Raw genomic sequence first — 21,496 nt, forward strand, 5'->3', positions numbered from 1 at the left:
CCATCACAAGTTAAAAGTTTTGCAAAAATAAATGCCTGTTTGCATTCCTCTTTCAGGATCTAAAAGAATCTACTCAAATCAAGTAGAAATGCAGTACCCTCTTTTTATTCTCAGAAAACAAAACCCACCAGCTGCAAAATTATTTCCATTCTGGCACAAACTTAACAGAGCAGGTCCAGCATTTTAACAGATCTTATTACAGGAAAGAAGTGTCAATGAAGTTGTAATCGAAGAATTTGAGGAAATAAATGCAAACACTCTCCATTACAATAAGCACCTTTATTGACCGTCTTACCATTCAACACTCATTTCATTCAATCTCTTAAATTGTTCAACTACAGTCCAGTTTAGCATTTAAATAAAAGAAAGAGATATTTCTGGTTTGACTTGTATAAAAAGTGGGTGGCATAGAATAAAAGTACAATTTAAAAAAGCCACAGACACAAATAATCACTACCTTTGATTTTGAAAATTAAGCCCCATATATTTCAAAGTCAAAATTAACACATATCCTCCATATGATGTTATGCTTGTAAAAATGCCTACAAAAATCTGTTTGTTCAGAAGGCAGAGTGGTGGGAAAGTATTTTCTATTTCTCCATTTAACAAATGACATCACTTCACAAAAACTATTATGCAGCAAAATATTTCTGATAAATTTCACACATTAAAAAAACCTGACACCATACAGTGTCCCAACGATTTCAGTTGGCCAACAGAGTGCAGCAGAGCAAATCTTCATAGTACAGACAACAATTCAGTTACACATCATTTGTTACAATATTTAATTCAATGCTCAGGAAATTTAAAAATTGAATACACCTAGGAATCTAGTAGTCAGATACTAGTTATTCCAACCTTTTTTTCCTTGCTGTTTTTAGAGTAGGTCGTCTTCTATCTATGTTATGAAGGGTATGCTACTTCCCAGTATTGAAAACCTCTTCAAAATTTATTAGCAAACTTTGAGGTGCAAGAAAATTGCCTTTTATAAAAGACGACTTAAATTTTTTTTTTTTTGCTATCTTCTTCTGACCTTACTATTAAACTTCTCCTCAAGCCAATAACAGTAAAATTAACCAGAGCTATTTCGCTGCAAGGACAACAATTTCTGTGACAGCATGGGTATTTAGGCAAAATCATTTAACTTACCAAGTTAGCACTTAAGTGTAAATGAAATTTCTTCTGAAAGTCCTATATCCTACACAAGGTATGTTTTTCAATAGTATCCAAGAAGAAATAAAACTCTCCCAGGGAATAGTAAGAAAAGCTACTGAAATAAGTCCTTCATAACACATGCAAAATGACATTTCTGGGAAGGTAAAAATCATGTGGTTTTTTTCCTTTACATTTCCCCTTTCTGAAGAATGGAAAGTTATTCTAACAAGCAAAAAGAGTTCATCACTATTACGAAATAGTGTTGTCTCCTCATGTCAGTTAGACTTAAGTTCTTTATCAGCATAAAGCATCTGTATGAAAGCTGAGAAAGGGAATTCAGTTTGTAGCAGAAATTCATTTATATCCATGCACAATCTTTTTTTCCCCACAAAAGAAATCCAATGTGGGAAATAACCCTTTAAAACAAGGCCATTAAAAAAACAAAACAAATAATAAATAGAGCAGGAAAGCCTAAGCAAAGACATACATTACTGAGACAGTGAATAGGATTGTTAGAAAAGATGAGAAGGTAGACCTCTGTATAACCTCCACATGGCTGAGATCCTGGTTTTCTAGTCTGCTTGGATCACAAGGCTCTCAAAGCAGAAATAGGAATTTTTTTTTCTTCCCCTTCCCTGCCTGTGTTTTTAAAGGCATCAAAGATACCCAGGCTGCAGTAAACGTTTCATAAGGCTAATACAACTAAACAGTTGACCAAAAACTTGAGTTTGTTTTGTGAAATAATTTAGACTAAAAAAATGGAATAGGTTACATCAGAAAGGGAACACACTTCATTCCTAAATCAACAAAAACTTTTGCTTGGATTCAAGCTCCACATTTGTTATTACATATAACACAAGATCCTCCAGCTACATTTTTCCTCCATTAACTGTAACTTAGTGGAAAAAGTCTCAGTGTACATCCTAGTTACCAAAGTCTTACTTTCGAAAAAGTTTAGATGTGAAATAGTTACATACAGGTGAAGAGAGGTTTTGGACTAGAAGGAGTGTTACTAATTACTGTGCAATTTTTTGGTATTCTCTGTTCTGGAGAGAATTTATACATCCTTTCTAAGATGCAAGTGTTTCTGTTAACCAGCATTGGGATAAGAAAAAATACAAGTCTTTTCACCCTTTTTATTAAAAGGAGAGAGTAAAATAAGAAATAAAAACAGGTATAATCAAAATTTCAATCTTCCTTCACTGAGGTACTTAATTTTGAAAACTAATGATTGTATCATTTACTAAATAAATATATCAACCATCTTGAGACATCAAATCATATCTTTCATAAATATTCTAACAGAGTAAGAGAGAATTAATCATGGTATACATCAAAAAAGTTAGATGATATGCTGATATTAATAAGGTTTTTTATGGTTCCAAATGAGCATACATGACACAAAGTGAAAATTAAAAAGCAATTAAAGGTACTCAATAGCTCTTGAAGTTTTATGTCCCTGCAAAACACATGTTTTTTAGGGACTGAAATCAGTGACATCAGTAACATAAGGGGAAACAGAGGCTCACCTTAAATCTAATTCACAACTCTACTTTGCTAGTAATCCCAAGAATAGTATTTTTTCCTCTAATACTATGTCCAAGAAGTGTAGCTTTTTTAGTAATTTATTTTTCTACAAGTGAACTTCCAGGAGACACAGTAAGACAAGACAGGCTCAAGTTTTCTTTTATCTCCTTAACAATTGGGTGCACTTTGTAGCAAGTGAGCTCAATGTAACAAATACCTTAAAAAAAAAGAAAAGGGAGGGTGTGAATGATGTTCATGAAGGATACAAGCTTGACAGCCCTAAATACCAAGGTCTTCCTTTAATTCATAAGATAATGTGGCACCAGCTCAAGAAAGTAACTCTCTCTCTTCTTAGCCACTCACTATTTGTGATAGCAAGTGTTGCAATACTGATACAGGTCCCTCAGCCTCTCCAAACCAAAATAACTTGTTTTCAAGACAGACAGCAAGTTCTCGTTGTCATGTGTTCAGGCTGGAGCAGAATCTTAATTATTTTGTTCTACAGTGATACTTACAAAAGAAGAAAACAAACTGGAAGGCCCAACTTGTATCTGGAAGACTCAAAACCATTTTTGAGCTTTTCTTCATTTGCAGGAACTTTTCACACCTGCTAAGCCAATGCAGAAGTATGTGAACCATAGCTGAGTTTCTTAAAAACAGTCACATTACCTAGGAAAACAGCATCTGCACAATCCCTAATCACGTTTGAATTAAACATTAAATTAAAGAACAATCTCCTATGACCTGTTTGTGCAATATCAGACCAACTCTCCATTTCTAAAATGGAAGCTATTTTTCAAATAACGACCTAACCAAATAAGCTGAGAAAGAGCAGAAAATAAAAAAGCAGATGGTGACAATTTTTACAAAAGAATCTTTACATTTAAACATATGTTTAAGTCCCAGTTTTGTTACCCAAACTTTTTGGGTCACTGTCAATCAACATTTCTGGCAGACCATAAGATGATACCCTTAGAGATCTTTACCAAAAATACTGTAAAGGTGATAGCATTTAATGACCCAAACATAAACCCACAGCTTGTGGATCCACCATTTGGCCAAAGTCATCTTAGGAAAGGGAACACGCACAGGATATTATCATTACTGCACAACACGCTTGACAACTTCCACGGAACAGTTCGTTCCTTAAGCCCCAGAAATGCCAGAGAACAGTCACTTCAAATTATTTTTACAGCTGGAAAACAGCATTTTTTCAGAATTTAAAATAGCTGTAGGTAAACAGAATTAGCAACATTTGTTATGAACAAATAAGCATTCTGTTCCCCCTGCCCCCTCCCCAAAACAGAGGCAAAATGCAGTTACTTTTCCCATCACAGCTCCCAGGCCAAGGGCACTGAAGCTTTGTAGATTGCAAATTCCTCCATGCACATGACACACAGTTATACAATTAAGCAGGGTAGCCAGTACAAAAGCATTTACCAAGTGCTGAGAGATTTTACTCAACATGCACTTTTCCTATGTACATTAAAAAGAAATTTAAGGTATTATGCTGCACTTAAGATTATGCAATTTTAATGACAACAAAATCAATAACATCAGAAAAAGAGAGAAACAGATACTGTCCAAGATTTTTCAAGAGATCAGTTGAGATAAGACATCCAAGAAGAACTGGCGCTGGACAAAAAAATTTCTAAAAAATCCCTTAAAGTTGTCGGACTTTTTTATCAGTGCTTTTAATATTGACATCCAGTGTCTCTACTTTTTTTGTTAGCCGATCCAGCATATCATCTTGCTCATCTATTTCTGTCTGCAGACCAAGAGCTAGGTTTTTCAGACGACTCAACCCAGAAGACATCTCATCTGTCAACGAAGAGAGGGACCATAAGGAATGAAAGCAGTATAAAGTATACCATTTAAACAGACACTATCAGGATTCCCTCTTGTCCAGAACCCTGGGTTAGAAAATGTTAGTTACAGCTGCTCAAGTCTGAGCGTTCTTCTCGAACAGTAGAAGCACTGATATTTTAACACTTCTACTGCATTACTACCAGGAATAATCACTTCCTTCTTTTTTCCATTACAAGTTAACTACAAATGCTTAAAACCAAATTGAAGCTTTATAAAATGACACACCCTGTAATGCAGTTTTTACTTCTTTTTAGAAATGTATTTTATAGAAAATTGGGTACATCTTTTGTCAGCTCAGTATACACAATATGCTCACTACCTCAATTGTTTTTCTTTAAACTTCATGCAGAGATATCGTCAATACACTGAAGATTCAAGCAGTTAGTTATATAACATAGATGGAAAAATCCTATTTCCAGATTTTCTAATTTGGCTACAAGTAAACTATTTTATTGCATGATTGATTGGTATAAATGCTTCCGAGGCTAGGAAGTTTTGCACAGCTTGGGAGCAGAACAAATGTGCTTCCACTAACTCTTATGCTTGACTATTTCTCTTTGATCTATTCTCTTCTGATTTTTTTCCAATCTCTTCTTTCTAGGTCAGCTAAACAGTGACACATGTAAGCAAAGAGGCACTTTGTATACATGCTACAGAACAAAGGAAGAGAAAGTCAGCTGAATGTTTTTGGGAAGTAATAAAATAAATGCAGCACATAGACAAATTAAATATTTAGTGCCTTTCGATTCTTCCATTTTCTGCAAAATGTGTTTACTTCAAAAGCTGCGCATAGTTATAAATTCTTTGGGTCCAAACTGATGTACCATTTAATATCCGAGTTTAACTGACAGGTAAGTTGAATGCATCTTTCAATTTAAGTGGTAACCTTTAGAAAAAGAGGTAGTAAGTATCCATACTGGCATAATCTGGATGTTGATTTGAAGCAGTATTTCCTTATTAATATTACTAGTACCTACTTAATAAGATTTTTCAGAATGGATGGATAAGCCTACTTGTCCCAGTGATATTCCGGTCACCTTACAGATGATTCAAAGAAACATTTTCATATCCTGAATGCAAGTGTTATGGGATACTTCAGCATCATTTCCTCATTCAAATGGTAGAGATTTTGTAGCATATTCACATTTCATAGGAGTGTCTTCCTTGTTGTCAATATATGGTCTAAGGGGACTCATGCTTTTGGTGTGGGTTTTTTTCCCCTGGTCTGTTTGCTCAGGGACAGTTCAAAATCTAACTCTTTCTAAAGCACAAGCACATTGCAGAAGAACTGAAGTACCGATGCCAATAGTGTATCAGTTTCCACAGTAGATTTATACTATTCCAGGCATCCCAGCCAGTTTGTTTCTAGCTGGTTTCACTTGAAATGCATTTCTAACTCAGATTTGTTATTAATATTTGCAAGTACCTGACCAACAGACAACCCACAGCATTCTACCATTCAAATAATGTATGTTTCAATCAAACTTTGGATTCTGCCATGTAGATAGCTTTGAAATGCAGAATACAAGCATATGATTTTTTTTTTTAAATTATCAAATTTCACATGTGAACTAAACAAAAGTGTTTGTTGGCAATATATCACTTAGTAATTTTCTCTGGCTTAAGAGCCAAAAATTGAAAATTGTATTACATCAAATAGCTTCAATTTTCTCACTCACCTAAGTTGTTATCAATTTTCTGGTGGTAAGCTCGCAAGTGTTGGTTCTTCGGATAGGAATCCCTTTGTAGTGAAGAAACTAAATCTGCTTTGCTGAAATCATTGTCTGTCAAGAGTATAAAATACAGAATATTATATAATAAAAAAAGCTAGCAAGAAGAGGCTTTAAAGTTTTAGAAGGACTATTAAAAATTAGTCTGACCACAGCTGCCATATAATCACGGGAGCAGGAGTATCAAAAGTAGTCCAACACCACTATATATAGGGCACCCCTCAGATAAACAGTTAAGCTACAATTATTCTCTTTTGGGCTGCCTTTTGTAGTTCTACTAGGTAGTTGAGACAAAAAAGAAAAAAAACCAGCCCCCCCAACCAACAAAGCAAGCAGGTTGGTAACTTCTACCAGCAGTTAGCATTCCCGCAGGTCAAGCCACCAGAAAGTTATTTCTGCCCTCTATTGGACAGACTTTTAATATTATGTGGAATGGAATGGAGATCCATGTTACCAAAAATCATTTCTTTACTTACAGGACTACAACTATAAAGATAACCTGCTACTTTCTCACTCTTACTAAACTAAATAATTGAACCTTACTTTAAAAAGGAACAGTTACTTTGTACATAGAAGTCATCACAGGAGTTAATGCACTGTGAGAATGGGGAACAAGACCCTGTACGCTTCCCTGTGCGAATCAAGTAATGGCTTCAGTATGAAGGGTTGTAGTCCATGTTTGACATAACAAGGAAAACAAATCTGAAAACTATAGCAAATGATGGTTAAAAAGGAGAACCTCTGAACATGGAAGTTAACATTCTGGCAAACACAGGACAAGGCTGCCTGCACACTGTGTGGATTCTTGGCTATAGTCTCCTCTGTGCAGGAGGATATAAGCACTGGATGTGTTTAAAGTCTTTAGTGGATATAGCACAAATCCCTCACAGGAAGGGCTAAATAAAATCTGTATCCAAGTGAAAAGTTTCGTGTCTTCAGTATGGATATGAAGAGTTTCCAGGGAAATAATTCCCTAGAACTCAAAGCCATGAAGGCTGGGATACAAATCTCCAGATGTTAGATGCTGTTGTTAGGCAGCAACACAAGTCAGCAGTTGGGCAGGCTGAAGGGTCTCTGCCTTCACCACTGTGCAAGTTTGCCCCACGTTGATGATAGACATTCAGTGTAAAATAACATTAACAAACCTGAATCATCTAGCTTCCTTAAATTTGGATGACTTTCCTGGTATTTTGACTCTTGTTCTTTACTAGACATCATTGCTTCTTTTAATCTAGTAATAAAGAAAATAAAAAGAAAACATTCCTATGGACCACAGGCCTCATTCTGAATCTGTTAAACAAGAACAGGTGTCATATTTATACAAGACGAGCAAATTTGTTAGACCTGATCCAAAATGTTCCTTTAAATGAACTATTAGCATTTGTCTTCAGTGAAAGCAGAACTTGGTCACTTCAGTGCTGAAAATAGCATATGGAAACTTTGATAGCAAAACCAAAGCTGTATCTTCCATCTTGGAGGCAACCTATTCCTTTCCTCTAGTGGAGGATGGAGGGGGAAGGGAAGGAGGAAATCAATCCATGCAGCACTACCAGGCTTTACATAAACTTGTCAGCTGAAGAGAGACAAGTACTGTAAAACACAGTAATTTCACAGCAATTAATTTTTATTTAACAGCTTTTAACAGAAGCCAGAGAAATAGACATAATATTTAACTAGAAGTATGTTGATGCTACAAATCATGATTTCCTGATAAGACTGAAGCATGATAATTCAGAAGACTCTGAAGAACTACTTGTGTAATTTTGTGTAACTGAATTAATTTCCCACAAATACAAAGTTATTCTTACCACTACAAATATAAATAAAAGTAAAAATACTTTTCTCAGAGTTAAAGAAAAAAGGGAGCTAGACACCGTCTCGGGAGTTGACTTGACAGAATTAATAGATCTTTTAAGTTCTGATTTTCTGGTGACATCATAGATGCTGTGGCAGATAAGTCCCAAATATAACGTTTATTTTACTTACCTACTGTTAGCATTATATTCAGGTGTTCCATTCTGCTCTGGCTTGCTCTCTGGAGGTTTGCCTTTGAAGTAGTTTACCAAGCCCCCCCAAACACTCTTAATGCTATTTATGTGCCTTTGACTAGTCTTCAAGTCCTGGTCCATTTTATCTACCATCTGTTCTGTGCGCTTCAGTGCCTCTCCTTGACGTACAAGCTCCTAACAGATATTGACAGAAAAAGAGAAGCTAGTAAAGCCAAGATAAACTGAAACATCAAACATTTTTGACAGATATTTTAAAGAACAATAACAGAGTTCCTTCATCTGTGTGGATTATTTCTAAAGGTGTACAGTTTCTTCCTCACTCCTCTTCCTCCAGGGCATTTCGATCAAGATTTGCTAGCCAGCCATAGCATTAACCAGCTACAAAATCCTCATTACTATGCAATGCCAAGTTCCTGACACCTACTACAAACAGCATCCATAAATTTTCTCTATTGGCCTTTTGTCAGGTTGACATTTGTATCTCTTCTTGATGGAACAAGCATGGCACCAGATGGGTCATGCAGTGAAAATGCAAAGGTTTATGGCAGGCAAATGAGTAAGCAGAACTATTTTGAGTTGCGAGTGACACCTTCATTGAGAAGGTGTACTATTTTCACATTAATGGGGCTTTCCTGGTAATTCAGAAAGAGAATAACCAAAGGAAATAATCACAAATAGAATTTTCCCATACTGCAGCAATAATCTTTTAGCCAATACTAACAGTACAGGATTTAGATATTCTGATATATACAGTTATGTTATTTTCTAATTCAGCAGCACAAACACTATTCCACAGCAATTCTGGTAAGAAAGTTGTCTGCAGCTAACATTAGCACAAAACAAAGAACTTCTGTTCATATTCTCTCTAAACTTTGGGGAATTCTAGTTGAACATGCTCCCCCACCACCACCCCAATAAAGCAGCAAACACATACAATTCAAGTTTTACCATGAACCCTGTGTCAAGCCTAAATTCTTGATTCCTCATCTGTGCTTTTCTGGAAAAACAAATCATGAGGCTGCAAGTTTGCAGAAGTGCCACAGAGAACCCTCTTCAGCGTAAGCACCTACTGCAGCTTGTGGACACTACGGTTAATTTAGGCAATCACGTTACTAACATTCAAGGAAAGAGCCCATTAGCAGGTGACACAACAGGCAAGACCTTTATGAGCAATGTCTCTGAGTATAAATTCTATTCTGAAACAAGTGCAGAAGAATGAAGGAAATGATTAATTGGGATGAAGTGAGCACATCACAAGCAAGTAACCGAGCAGGCTTTTCATTTGATCAAGAAAAGAGCTGAAAACCTTTTAGACAGATAACGATATATACAAATGCCATTAATAAGACTTAGTGAGAATTGTTAAAAGCAAATAAAACGCACAGCCGAGTCCGAGTCTCAGTATTGTACAGAGAGAGGGTCTAACTGGGATGTTTTTCTTCAAAAAACCAAACTGCCTCCACCCAGAAGAGCAGTCAGCAGTAACACAGAGGGATATGCTGCCTCTAAAGCACTAAGTAACTCTAAAAAGAGATGTTTCGGGAGACTTTCGGGGGAAAAAGAAGGAAAGCAAGCCCCCTCTGGGGAGGTTTAAGCCGACAGGCCTGGCGGGGCCGGCAGGCGCAGGGCAGCCCCTCGGCGCCGGCGGCCGGTACCTCGCAACCGCCGCGGGGGGAAAGGCTCCGTTCTCGGCTCACCGCCCCCCGAGCTGCCCCGCCCCGCGGGGCCGCGACCCACCTCGGAGGCGGCCACGCCGATCCGCTCGGACTCGTAGAGGAGCGAGAGGGAGCGGGTGGTGCTGTCGGCGGTGGCGGCGGAGCGACGCAGCACCTCCTGCTGCAGGTACCGCTGCCGCTCGGCGCCGCCCGCCTCCCCGCTGCCCCTCGACGGCCACGCCGCCGCCTCCTCCTCCTCCTCCTCCTCGGCGAAAGGGTTGTAGCTCCTCGGGAGCGCCGACATGGTACCGGCCACAGCGGGTCACTGAGGAAGCGCCCGCGGTGAGCGCCTCAGGGAGGCGGCGCCCTCAGCTCTCGCTCCTCACAGTGGCCGGGCCGGGCCTGCCCCGCTGCTCGCCGCCGAGCCTCCACCTCAGGCCGCGGCCCGCTCCACTCCGCTCCTTCCGCCCACAGGCCGCCGCCGCGCGCCGGGCGGAACCACTACGGGCCCCCCCCCGCCGCCAGGGCGGGACAAGCACGGCTGAGCGCCACGGAGGGAAGGCGGCTGCTGGGTGGGACCACCGCGGCGGCGGGGGGGGAGTGGCTGGGCTGGGAGCGCCCATTTGTAGAGCAGAGCCTAGGGGCGGGCGGCGCGGCAGGGAGGGAGGGGTGGCGGGGCGGGGAACCCGCCGGCAGTGAAGCCGCTGCGGGCGCTGCCATGTTTGCGGTGCGTTTGGCGTTTCGCGACCCCGTGGGAAGCGGAGGTCTCGCGAGAGGGGGCGGGGCGGGCTGGCCGGGGGGCGGGCGGCTCCCTGCCTCCCCCGGCAACATGGCGGCCGCGGCAGTGGCGGCGGCAGCGGCGGCCGCTGCGACGGCGGCGGCGGCGGCCGCGGCGACCACCGCGGCGGCCGCGGCCGCGGCGCCCTCCGCGGGCGCGGGGCGGGGGAGCGGCGCGGGCACTGCGCGGGGCTTCTACTTCAATACGGTGCTGTCGCTGGCGCGGTCGCTGGCGGTGCAGAGCCCGGCGCCGCTGGAGAAGGTGAGGGGCGTCCCGCGCGGCTGCGTGGGTGTGGAGAGGCCGTCACGCGCGGCGGGCTGCGCCTGTGGGGGTGTCACGCGTGGTAGACGCGTGTGGGGGGGCCTCATGCGAGCGGCGGTCGCGTGTGTGTACACGTCACGCGAGTGGAGTCTGCGTGGAAGGGTCGGCATGATGGGTGCCGTGGCAGGGGCCGTGGGGCTTCCCTGTGGAGAATATTTGTGCCGCGGGGGTGGGGAGGGTGGCGGGTCAGGGCCGTCTGTGAGGTGGGGGGGGGGGGGTCCGGGCCGCCTCGTGTGGCCCTGTCGTGCGTGGGGACCTGTGACGCGCGTGGGAGGTGGGTCAGAGCCAGCTTGCCTGCTCGCGGGTGGGTGCATAAGCCCACCTGGCCCCGCAGCGGCTGTGGCCGTGCCCGTGGGGGGCCGGGCCTGGCGTGTCCGCCTGCGCCCGGGAGGACGCTGCCCTCCTCGGGTGGGGGCTGCCCTGGGGCCGTGGGAGCGGGCTCCGGCGCGCCAGCTGCGTGCGTGGGAGCTGCCGGGCCGGCGGGACGCTGGCGTGGCCCATCTTCACCCAAAAATACCGCCGCGGCGGGAGGCGCCGGCACAGCAGCCGCGGCCGGCGCCCTCTGAGGAGCCCCCCCGTGTCCTCGCCAGGAACGTGGGTCCTCACAGCGGCCGCGCGTCCCTGAAATCTGTGGAACACGGTCTTGTAGGCGCGGCTGGTCTCAGCCTGCTTAGGGCTCTGTCGTGGGTTAGCCTCAGCCAGCAGCTCAGCACCACGCAGCCGCTCGCTCGCTCCCCCTGCCCTGGTGGGATGGGGGAGAGAATCGGAGGAGTAAGAGTGAGAAACACTCCTGGGCTGAGATAAGAACAGCTTAATAATTGAAATAAAATAAAGTAAAATAATAATAATACTAACAATATAAAAATAATAGTAATAATAATATACAAAGCAAGTGATGCACAATGCAATTGCTCACCACCCACCGACCGATACCCAGCCAGTCCCCGAGCAGCGAGGTCGCAGCTCCCCGGCCAACCCCCCCCAGTTTCTATACTGAGCATGACGCCATATGGTATGGAATAGCCCTTTGGTCAGTTTGGATCAACTATTCTGGCCGTGCCCCCTCCCAGTTTCTTGTGCACCTGGCAGAGCATGGGAAGCTGAAAAGTCCTTGACTAGCATAAGCAGTACTTAGCAACAACTAAAAACATCAGTGTGTTATCAACATTCTTCTCCTACTAAATCCAAAAGACAGCACTATGCCTGCTGCTAGGAAGAAAATTAACTCTATCCCAGCCGAAACCAGGACAGGCTGGTTGCTTTAATCCACATATCTGGTTAAATCCAAGCGACGCAGTCAGCCTAAGGTAAAATCTGCCTGGTTGAGATAAAGCTCCGCTGAATGCAAAAGCGGACGGGGGGGATCTCCGTCTGGGCAGCTCCCCTCGTGGGTCTCCACTGCTGGCAGGGAGCAGCTGGCTTGGGCAAGTGTTGTGCTGCTGCTGGGGGGGAGAGATGGGCAGCCTGGTGTTTCCCAGGAGTTGGCTTCTCTGAGCACGAAGGGGTTGAACTTCTAAATTGCCTCGTGCAATAATGAAAGATGACTAAATTGTTGAAAAGCACAGCTCTGTGCTCTGTGCTGATGAAAACTATAGTGCTTGTTCTTGGCCAGCTGTTGCAGGCTTCTTAGTTCTTGTTCTGCAAATCTACCGCTGGTCTGACAGCCAACTGTGAATATTTTTTTTTAAGCCTTGCTGTTGGTTCACTAATATCCAGGGATTTGTTTTGTTTTGTTTTTTTAGACTACAGTAAGACTTAAATGGTATTAGCAGTTCATATCTAGCTAAAGTTATTCACTCATGTTATTGCAAATATTAACCTGATGTGGGACACATGCATCAGAAGTTATTTTCCAAAGTTTGTATTTCCTCTGCTGTATTTTATCTTGAGCAAGAGGATTATTTGTGTTGTGTTACAGATCTCGTAATTATGAATTCTGGCAGTTGAAGGACCAGAATCTTAAATTCCATTGAGTATCCAGTAAATTCTTCTAATCCTCTAAGGAAATAGTTTCTTGGTTTAGAAGTTTCAAGGTGGGGTGTTTAAAGAGTTACCATTTAGGAAGTAACTTGACATTTAAACATAGCTCATTCAAACACAGGGATGTATTATGACAGTCTTTTTTAGATAATACTTATTAACATCAAGGAGATTTATAAAAAGACAATACGTTTGTTGCATTTTCCCTTTCTTAACAGTTCCATAGGAAAACAAAGTATTTGGGAGATTTGATATATTCTTTAGTTGTGTGTTTGCTGAGTATGGAGTGAAGTAATAGGTAAGTAGCGAGAAAGTAATAGTTCCGCAAACTTAATCTGTTATGTTAAAAGGATTTGAGCAAGAGTCATACTCGGGTAGGTAACAGTTTATTGTTCAGTGCTGTATATGAAGAAGGCTTGCTGCAGCTGTAACAAAATTGATGAAATATGATATATGTGCCTGCTGCGTATTTCTTGCACATCCAAAATGCCTAATGTATAAGTGGAAGGAAGGCTTTGTTGTACCAGGGATGCAGGAATGAGGTCTGTAAATGTGATGCTCTGAAAAGTTTCAGAAATTCTCTTGGGATGTGAAAACAAACAAACAGCTCGATCAAGTGTTGAAAAAAATTTTTAAATCGACCCGTGTTGTGGTAAAAGTGTTTGACATCTACTTGAGATTTTTCTTTTTGTAGTTTCTGTCATTCATCACTCTTACCTAGCCCTTAGATGCTCTCATTAAGATTGCTGACTAAAGGAGAGTAATGTGGCCATCTGAGGTGTGAACGAGTCTTGAAAACCACAGCCTGTCAGCTCGTTTCTCTGCTGTGAAAATATTTACAATTGTATTAGTGCTACCCAGGCCTGTTCCTCGGCATGCTCTAGGGCATGGACATGACTGCTAGCTCTCCTCCATAAAAGAGAAGCTGGGAGCTATTTGCATTGCTTTCCTGAGGTCTGCTGGTGGATTTCTGAAAGACAGTTTTAACACATATACTGGTGTTCCCTTGGATTGTTTTGAAACTTTTGAAACTTGTTCCACTGTTCTTTCCCTCTGCTGTTTTTCAGGTACAGAAACTGCTCTGTATGTGTCCAGTGGATTTCCATGGGATTTTCCAGTTAGATGAACGTCGCAGAGATGCTGTTATTGCTCTAGGAATCTTTCTAATTGAATCTGACCTTCAGGTATTTTTCCCACTTAGGCTAACTGTATTTAACTTGAAGGATTTTGGATTAATTCAAATGTAGTTGTTCAGTGAATGAAAAGTTGGTATTTACTATCCAAAAAAGATCAGAGATAACAGATGGATGCAGGCAGGAGAGCACAAGGAAACAAGGACAGTATGAGTGTGATAGACAGTAATCGTGGCACTGCCACAGCCAAACTGCTGTCATGTTTTTTGGTCATCATAGCTTAAGGAGAGAAAGGAAAGGCTATTCGGGAAGATTTGCTCAAATCATATGTGTAATTGCATGTTCTTCCCCGCATGCTTCTAAATGACAGGTATGTTCTGCCACACTCCTTGAATGTCAGGTTTGTAATAGGCCTTTTCATGCCTGGCACTAGCCAGGATAAAAAGACAAACAGTGCACATAGGCTGCATTGTATACGAACATCACTTTTGTGTCTGTCCGCCTGTTAGTGACAAGCTGGTTCTCTTCCCTTCCAACTCTGGGCGTGGTATTGTTTCATGCAGAGGAAAGGGACGATATGCAGAGTCCTAGGTCCAAAGTCATTAGACCTCACTTTAAGTCATTTTATGTTGCTAGGCCTGAATTTCCTCCTATTTAGTATCTATTTACTATGATACAGCTTGCATGCATATTATTAATGTTGTTCTTTTTGTGTTTTTTGTAGTATGAAGTTTAAATAAGGGAGCTGTATTCATATTTGGTAGCATTGTTATGATGTTTTCAAAGCCAGCAGTTAGCGTTAATTAATCCAACTCGAAGTGCTATCCTTTGGTTTGCAGATTAGGAAGCTGAAGTGTTGCACAGATGTGTTAAGTGACTTGCATAGGGCCGTGGGATGGATTACATGTACTGAATTGGGACTGGCACTCTGAATTTCTAGCTGCCTTAAAATTATTTTGTGACCTTGCTGTAAACTAATAAATTGTTTGGGGTTAATTACTTTCCTGGAACTTTTTTCTCCAACTTTTACAGAGAATGAACTGTTGCCTAGAATGAAAGGATTGGATTTATAGCACTAAATTGGTTTACTTTCATTTGCCTGTGTTGAAATCAATTTTGCAATATTCAAGAAGCCTGTGCAGTAATCATTAGAAGCGAGTTCTGTGTGTGGTTAATGTTGTCTTTCCATATCTCTAAAATATCTTGAGATGGTATGGTTCAGCTTTTCTTGTCCATTTTAAATAGAGTATTTTCCTCTTTAGCACAAAGATAATGTGGTTCCTTACCTCCTCCGACTTCTGAAGGGTCTTCCCAAAGTCCAGTGGATAGAAGAAAGCAATGCACGGAAAGGCAGAGGTGATGTTTGGTTTTTTTTGATCATTGTCATGGAATGCCAGCCAGGAAATAGACATAGCATAGGTTATTCAGGACATGATACAAAGGGAGGTGATAGGTTCTGCTAGGTTCTTAGCTCCCGACTCAACAGCCTTTAATATTGGTTTCCTTTAGAAGCAAATAGGAAGTTGAATAGCTCATAGCTTTCTTGCTTGACTGCTTTGTGATAAATTGCTCTTTCCAAATAATTCCATGCTCAATATATTTTGTTACTAAATTGGAGAAGATTGTGTAGTAGTTGGAGCAGGAGAGTGGAACCCAAGATAGGTACCCTCTACTTCTAGCTTTGATGCTTAGTTGCTATTTAAACTACTGCATTTCTTGCTCCCTTAATATCTTTTAATATAAGAATACTTTTTCACAAGGGGCATTATAATTTTTTTTTTCAATTACTTGAAAGCCTGGAAAAGTTTTAATTATTAAAATTGTTCTTTTAACATTTCATGCTGAAATTAGGATGATTAGAGTGTACTTCTAAATTTTGTATGTAATACTATATTTTTCAACAGTGTATCTCAGAACTGTATGATATGGGAATCACTTATGTCTTCTTGCTTTATTACTATTTGCTCTTTCTATGTCGATTCTCTCTAACAATGCCTAAGTGGCTTATTTTCTGTCTGTTACTTAGCAGGTTTGCTTCCAGTTGCGGAAAACTTCAGCTTCTGCTTGGTGACTTTGTTATCAGACGTTGCTTACAGGGATGCATCTCTCCGAGAGCAGGTAGAGTTCATTTTAAGTCTGTGCTGATGTGGTACCCAGTTCTCCAATGCTGCAGTACTGACAAATGTCTAGAGAAGGGTTACACCACAGCTGCTTGCTTTCTTGCAAAGGGATTGTTTGCTTTAACATGTGTACTGTTGCGTTGTTTTTCTTGTGTTAATTAAGTCAGGTACCTAGAAGGTATTTGTAAGTCTGCTGTTAACCTCCAGGTGTCAAAGGATGTTACTTGCTGAGCCCAGAGTTTTAGAATTCAGGTTTTGATACTGAAATTAGGGCTGCGGCAATTTTATTCTGCTGGTGCATACCAGCTAACTGCAGACTTCACAAAAGAAGCTCTGCAAGCTGAGTGAGCGCGATATACATTTTTAGTCATATAGCATTAACAAAATCTTATTTACAGAGGTGCTTATGGTAATATTTGCAAGTTTCATTTGTGTTGTAGTGATCTAGTATAAGATAACAATATGTCTTTACCAAAAGGTGTGGTTTTTATATGTGTCTTTATTACTTTAGATTTTAGATGCAATTCTACAAGTAATGCAGTTCCTGTTGGGAATGTGCCAGACCCCGCAAATGCATGATAAAGGTACTGCTAAAATAACTCTTTATATTGTTGCTATAGTGGTAACTCCTGTGCTCTGAACTTCTCTTGTGTTTTCCAATTATCAGGATCACTCCTGAAAAGTGAGCAGCTTTTTCTTTTGACTTCTCTTAGCACATATTTATTCTGTTTATTGCTGACTGGTAAATATGGAAGCAAGAGAAGTGTGTTAATTTGCGATACCTTCATGGTTTTTCCTCTACTTGCACAAATAAGTCTTTGCAAAACACATTAGGCTGAAACAGTTTAGTAAAGTGGTAGCAAAACGATGAAGAGGAAGTTCTAAGTTACTGTTATATGTGTTTGCCTTTTCCAGAATATTTATGCAAGTATGCAGTACCCTGCCTGATAGGAATTTCTCGAGCCTTTGGTCGCTACAGCAATTCAGAGGAGGCTCTCCTTTCAAAGCTTTTTCCAAAAATTCCCCCGCATTCCCTAAGGGTTCCAGAAGAGCTTGAAGGAATTCGCCGACGATCCTTTAATGATTTCAGATCAATTCTTCCCAGTTCTCTACTCACTGTTTGCCAGGAAGGAACACTAAAGAGAAAGGCTAGCAGCGTATCTAGCATCTCACAGGTTTGTATGACTTGCTCTGTGTTAGAGTCAGTGCTTAGATGATTTCGTGGTCTTGGTGGAGTTAAGACTGCATTAAGCCTGGATATGCACACAGTCTCTTAACACATTATTTGACCTGATACAGAGATCTTTATTTTGGTTCTGCAGCTGAGTTTCAAAATAATTTTGTAGTTTCTGAGCTACAGAATAATCAGTGACAGTTAAACTAACAACTGTACTAATGAGTCTTCACATGGAACGACTGGCAATTCCTATTCTTTGTGTTATTCTCATGAAAAAGCATTGTCATGTGTATCTGCAAATTTGGGACGCTGGCACTTAATGGCTAAAGTTTTCAGAAGTGCTGAGGATACATGAATTTTCACTGGTTTCACTAGGAGCTGTGGATGTTCGTTGTCTTAGGGGAAGAATGGATTCAGATGATGGTTTTGAAACTGCAGGTTGTTGTTAGCATAGTTTCATACAGTACAGGAGTCATCGTTCTGATCTCTTCCCTTTAGTGCTGATCTCTTCCCTTTAGTGCTGATCTCTTCCCTTTAGCACTGAACTAGCTTTTTTTAACTTCCCTTTTTTGGTTGGAATTGAGCCATTAGGCCCAGCAATATGTAGTTCCTGTTAGTTTTGCTTGAAGCTGTTTCATTATAAAGTGTATGAACCATTCTCTGGAAGCTTTTTCAATGTTTTATAAATTGTTTTCAAATTATGGCTTTTGTTGATGTTTCAGGTTAGTCCTGAACGTGGAATTCCCCCTCCCAGCTCTCCTGGAGGATCTGCAATTCATTACTTTGAAGGTAACTTATTTTGCAAAGAAACAGTGTGTGATTTTGGGGGGTTTGTTGCTATTTATAGAAAATTGAAAACCAAAATAATTTTGACCCCTTTCTCTGCCCTCTAGAATTCTTACAGTAATTTCCTGGCACATGCCTGCTAGAATTCTGAAAAATTTGGGGGTGTAAAGACAGTAGGAAGTTGTTACTAACACCAGTGGCTTCCAGGCTCAGTTGTTTCTGGCAGGCTTCTGAGAAAGACATGATTTCCTTACTGCTAGGCTGTGCCTTGTACTGAAGAGCTTAATTCAACTAGGCCAAAAATATTTCAGGAGATTAGGCTGAGTAACTTTGAGAAACAAGTGTTAATACTGTGCATCACTAGACGACTAAATTTTTGGACTAGGGTCTGGAATTTTGAGACCTTTGTGGCACGTTATATAAACCTAAAACAACTGCTCCATTTGAAGCAAACACAGTATGGGTCATTGTGTAAGACCAAGTAATTTGCTGAAGTGAGAAATAATAAAGGAGACACTGAAGTCAAGTGCTTGCTAATGTGTATTAATTATTGTATCATAAAAGGCACAAATGTGAAAAATTTTCATGAGTTTTAGTAGAGCTCTAGCTGTGAGTTCTATGTCAAAGCAGGGCATAAAAATAAACTGTCTTTCATAAATCAAGTGGAGGATTAGCTCTGCATCTGAGGTGTTTTGGTGTCTCTGGCTTTGTCTGGTCCTTTGGGGTTTTTAACAGTTTGGGCATTCTCTGTTTCTGGGTCATTCTCCTCTCAAGTCCTGGTTTAAATTAGTTTCTTCCACATTACTTTTCTTTTTCCTTCACGTTACTATTTGTAGAGGCAGTTGTCTTCCTCAATCATATCATGGGATTGCAGGGTAATTCAAATATCATTCTTAAATTGCCAAATAGGAAGAGACCTGTTTGTCTTCTCTCTACCCTGTTGAACCAACCTATACTTCTTCAATTTTATGGTCTTCATGTTTTCAATTAAAAAAAAAAAGCTGCAGGTTAGAGAGACTATAGTAGTAGAACAAACATAATCTTAATTTGCTGTAGGTGGATAATGGACAACTTTGTAAAAATTTCAGAATAATTTTAATTTTGTCTCTAGCAGAGTTATGATTATTCTAATCAGGATTTTATTTTCAATACTAACTTCTACCAGATATTTCAGATACAGGTAGCCCTTGTATTGTTTCCAATAATATAGTTTGTGATAGTCTTACTTTCCGAAGAAGTTGAGTAATGACCTTGCTTTTATTCTGGCCAAGGATTCGAAGGAAGGACTGAAAACATTTTTTATTGTTGTTGTCAATAAATAGTGTTGCTTAAAAGCCTATTAATTGCAAGAATGTTACTTTAGCACAGACAGCCGAGTAGTTTAAGAAGGCGGAGATGTAATTTCTGAAGTGGAAACAGTGCCAAAAGCAGTATGCTTAGCAAGTTGTTTGCTTAATAGAGTACTTGAATCTGGAAAATAATTTGATTTCTCTTTTGCCTTCAAATTGCAGTAGTGAATAGGTGCCTCTTCTAAGATGAAGGCTGTGCCACATGTTCATTTGATCTAATATAGGGACCTTGTAAGATAGTTTTGACTTAACCTGTTCTTTGCACCTCTATGCTTTTGAACAAAACGGCTTTTACAAATGTTTTCAGGTAAATGTACATCAGTAGTATGGGAAGACTTTTTGTCAGCAGTGTCTCTGACATGGACTCAAGTCATGGAAATTAATTCTTCTTGTAAACTTCTAATGAACAAATGTATTTTTTCATCATAGTTTTCTGTCTTGATTTACCAGCAGATTAGCTGAAATGTGCCTCTTGATAGCTTGCAAGTTAAAGACTGTACCTGTGTTGGAAATAACTCTTTAGTAGTGACTAAACATCACCATTAAACAAAGTTTCTATATCCTCTCTCCCAAAACTTTTATTTCTATTATTTTTTTCCTGATCAGGTTCATATCTTCCTGATGGGAGTGCACTGGATCCTGATTATTACTTCTCTACAATCAGCTCCAGCTTTTCAGTTTCGCCTCTCTTCAATGGCATTAACAATAAAGAGTTTAACATCCCACTGGAAATGCTCCGTCAGCTGTTGAACATGGTATGTGATGGGTTCTTATGAAGGCTGCAGTGAGATTGCATTCTAGATATTTGTGCTAGAAATAGATATAGTTTAAGTTTAAGCTTTTAGAATTGCAAATAAAAAGACAGTTTTGTCTCTCAAGCTTTGTGTAATGTTATTTTTATGGCGTTTAACATCATGCTTCAATAGCTCTCATATGAACCATGAAGAATTTGGAAAATCAAGTAAGTTTATGTTAACTTCTTCCTGTTTGAGTCGTGCAGACCACTTGATCTGAGGTAACTTATGTACTGCTAGTTGCTGAAATAGAAGATTGGGATTTGCTGTGAGAATGAGACCCTTTTCTAGAAGTGTTTAGTTGCTGGGAATTCACACTAGTGACAGAAACTACTGGCACGGTCTGTTTCCTGCACCAGCTGTTTTGGAACAGCGCACAGAGGCTAAAAAATATAATTATCCTTGTTGCAGCCAGAAACTCTTGTAGCCTTAATTTCATCTGACACTTTGCAGTCAAGTGACTTGTGTTTTCTGTGCATGGGCAAAACTGTATTGTCTCCTATCTAGAGCCATCAACAGGAAACATCCTTTTTTTGGTTGTTTTTGGTTTTTTTTTCCCTCCGTAGGTAAAACAGATTGTTGGGGGTTCTCTGCTAAAGACCTTAGATGCAGTTGTAGCTGAAGTTGCAGAGGTATGTTTTTAAATTCCTTTTCTAATGACTTGAATACTTTATTTTTTGTCTTAATACTTGGAAAATTAGTCTTTTACTTACGTTAAGGTGTGCCTTCTCTTTGCAAAACGATAGCAATTTCCTGTTTGAACTGTTCTTTCAGCGGTTTAAATCTAGCCTTGGACTGTGTAAAAAAAAAAAAAAAAAAAGGGGGGGGGGGTGAGCAGGGAATATTTTTCACTGACTTAGAAGGAAATAGTTATTCTCTTAAAAAATGAACCATTTTCTTACTTTAGCTCTGTTACCGTACTAAATTACATCATTGGTTGCCCAAAACTGGTTTACTGTAGACTAAGGTCTTTATTGCATATTACAGTAACATTGTCTTTTTCTTGTAGACAAAATGTGTTGGTTGCTTTCTTTTTCTAGCTTGGAAATGACTGCTGTTCTTTTAGGTGTCATTTCTACAAGTTTAATAGTGTTACAGTTTGTGGACCTTTAC

The 21,496-nt window shown here is 40.5% G+C and overlaps 2 protein-coding genes across 6 annotated transcripts in view; one reads left to right on the forward strand and one right to left on the reverse strand.

The window, feature by feature from the left end:
- Positions 1–283: 283 nt before the first annotated feature.
- Positions 284–10,249, reverse strand: SNAP29 (synaptosome associated protein 29). Of its 3 annotated transcripts, XM_075718814.1 has the most exons (6): positions 10,028–10,249; positions 8,268–8,464; positions 7,427–7,512; positions 6,781–6,783; positions 6,231–6,335; positions 284–4,503 (listed from the first exon to the last, which is right to left on the reverse strand). In XM_075718814.1, the coding sequence occupies exons 1-6, from the start codon at positions 10,247–10,249 to the stop codon at positions 4,346–4,348; spliced, it is 771 nt and encodes a 256-aa protein (XP_075574929.1). In that variant the 3' UTR covers positions 284–4,345. The 3 variants fall into 3 exon arrangements, with proteins under 3 accessions (XP_075574929.1, XP_075574930.1, XP_075574928.1); XM_075718815.1 differs by lacking the exon at positions 6,781–6,783 and having other exon boundaries at positions 6,231–6,314; XM_075718813.1 differs by lacking the exon at positions 6,781–6,783.
- Positions 10,250–10,774: 525 nt separating this feature from the next.
- Positions 10,775–21,496, forward strand: part of PI4KA (phosphatidylinositol 4-kinase alpha) — a 67,355-nt gene continuing 56,633 nt past the window's right edge. The window contains exons 1-9 of one of the 3 annotated variants that reach the window (XM_075718997.1): positions 10,775–10,984; positions 14,092–14,208; positions 15,420–15,513; positions 16,187–16,275; positions 16,789–16,861; positions 17,193–17,452; positions 18,177–18,243; positions 20,196–20,344; positions 20,950–21,015. In XM_075718997.1, the coding sequence (XP_075575112.1) occupies positions 10,775–10,984; positions 14,092–14,208; positions 15,420–15,513; positions 16,187–16,275; positions 16,789–16,861; positions 17,193–17,452; positions 18,177–18,243; positions 20,196–20,344; positions 20,950–21,015 (1,125 nt within the window). Of the gene's footprint in view, positions 10,985–14,091; positions 14,209–15,419; positions 15,514–16,186; positions 16,276–16,788; positions 16,862–17,192; positions 17,453–18,176; positions 18,244–20,195; positions 20,345–20,949; positions 21,016–21,496 lie in introns of those variants that run through there. The other 2 variants (XM_075718998.1, XM_075718999.1) reach the window with 2 other exon arrangements.

Source organism: Pelecanus crispus, chromosome 11 (genome assembly GCF_030463565.1).
Source record: "Pelecanus crispus isolate bPelCri1 chromosome 11, bPelCri1.pri, whole genome shotgun sequence".
In the NCBI taxonomy this organism is placed as follows: domain Eukaryota; kingdom Metazoa; phylum Chordata; class Aves; order Pelecaniformes; family Pelecanidae; genus Pelecanus; species Pelecanus crispus.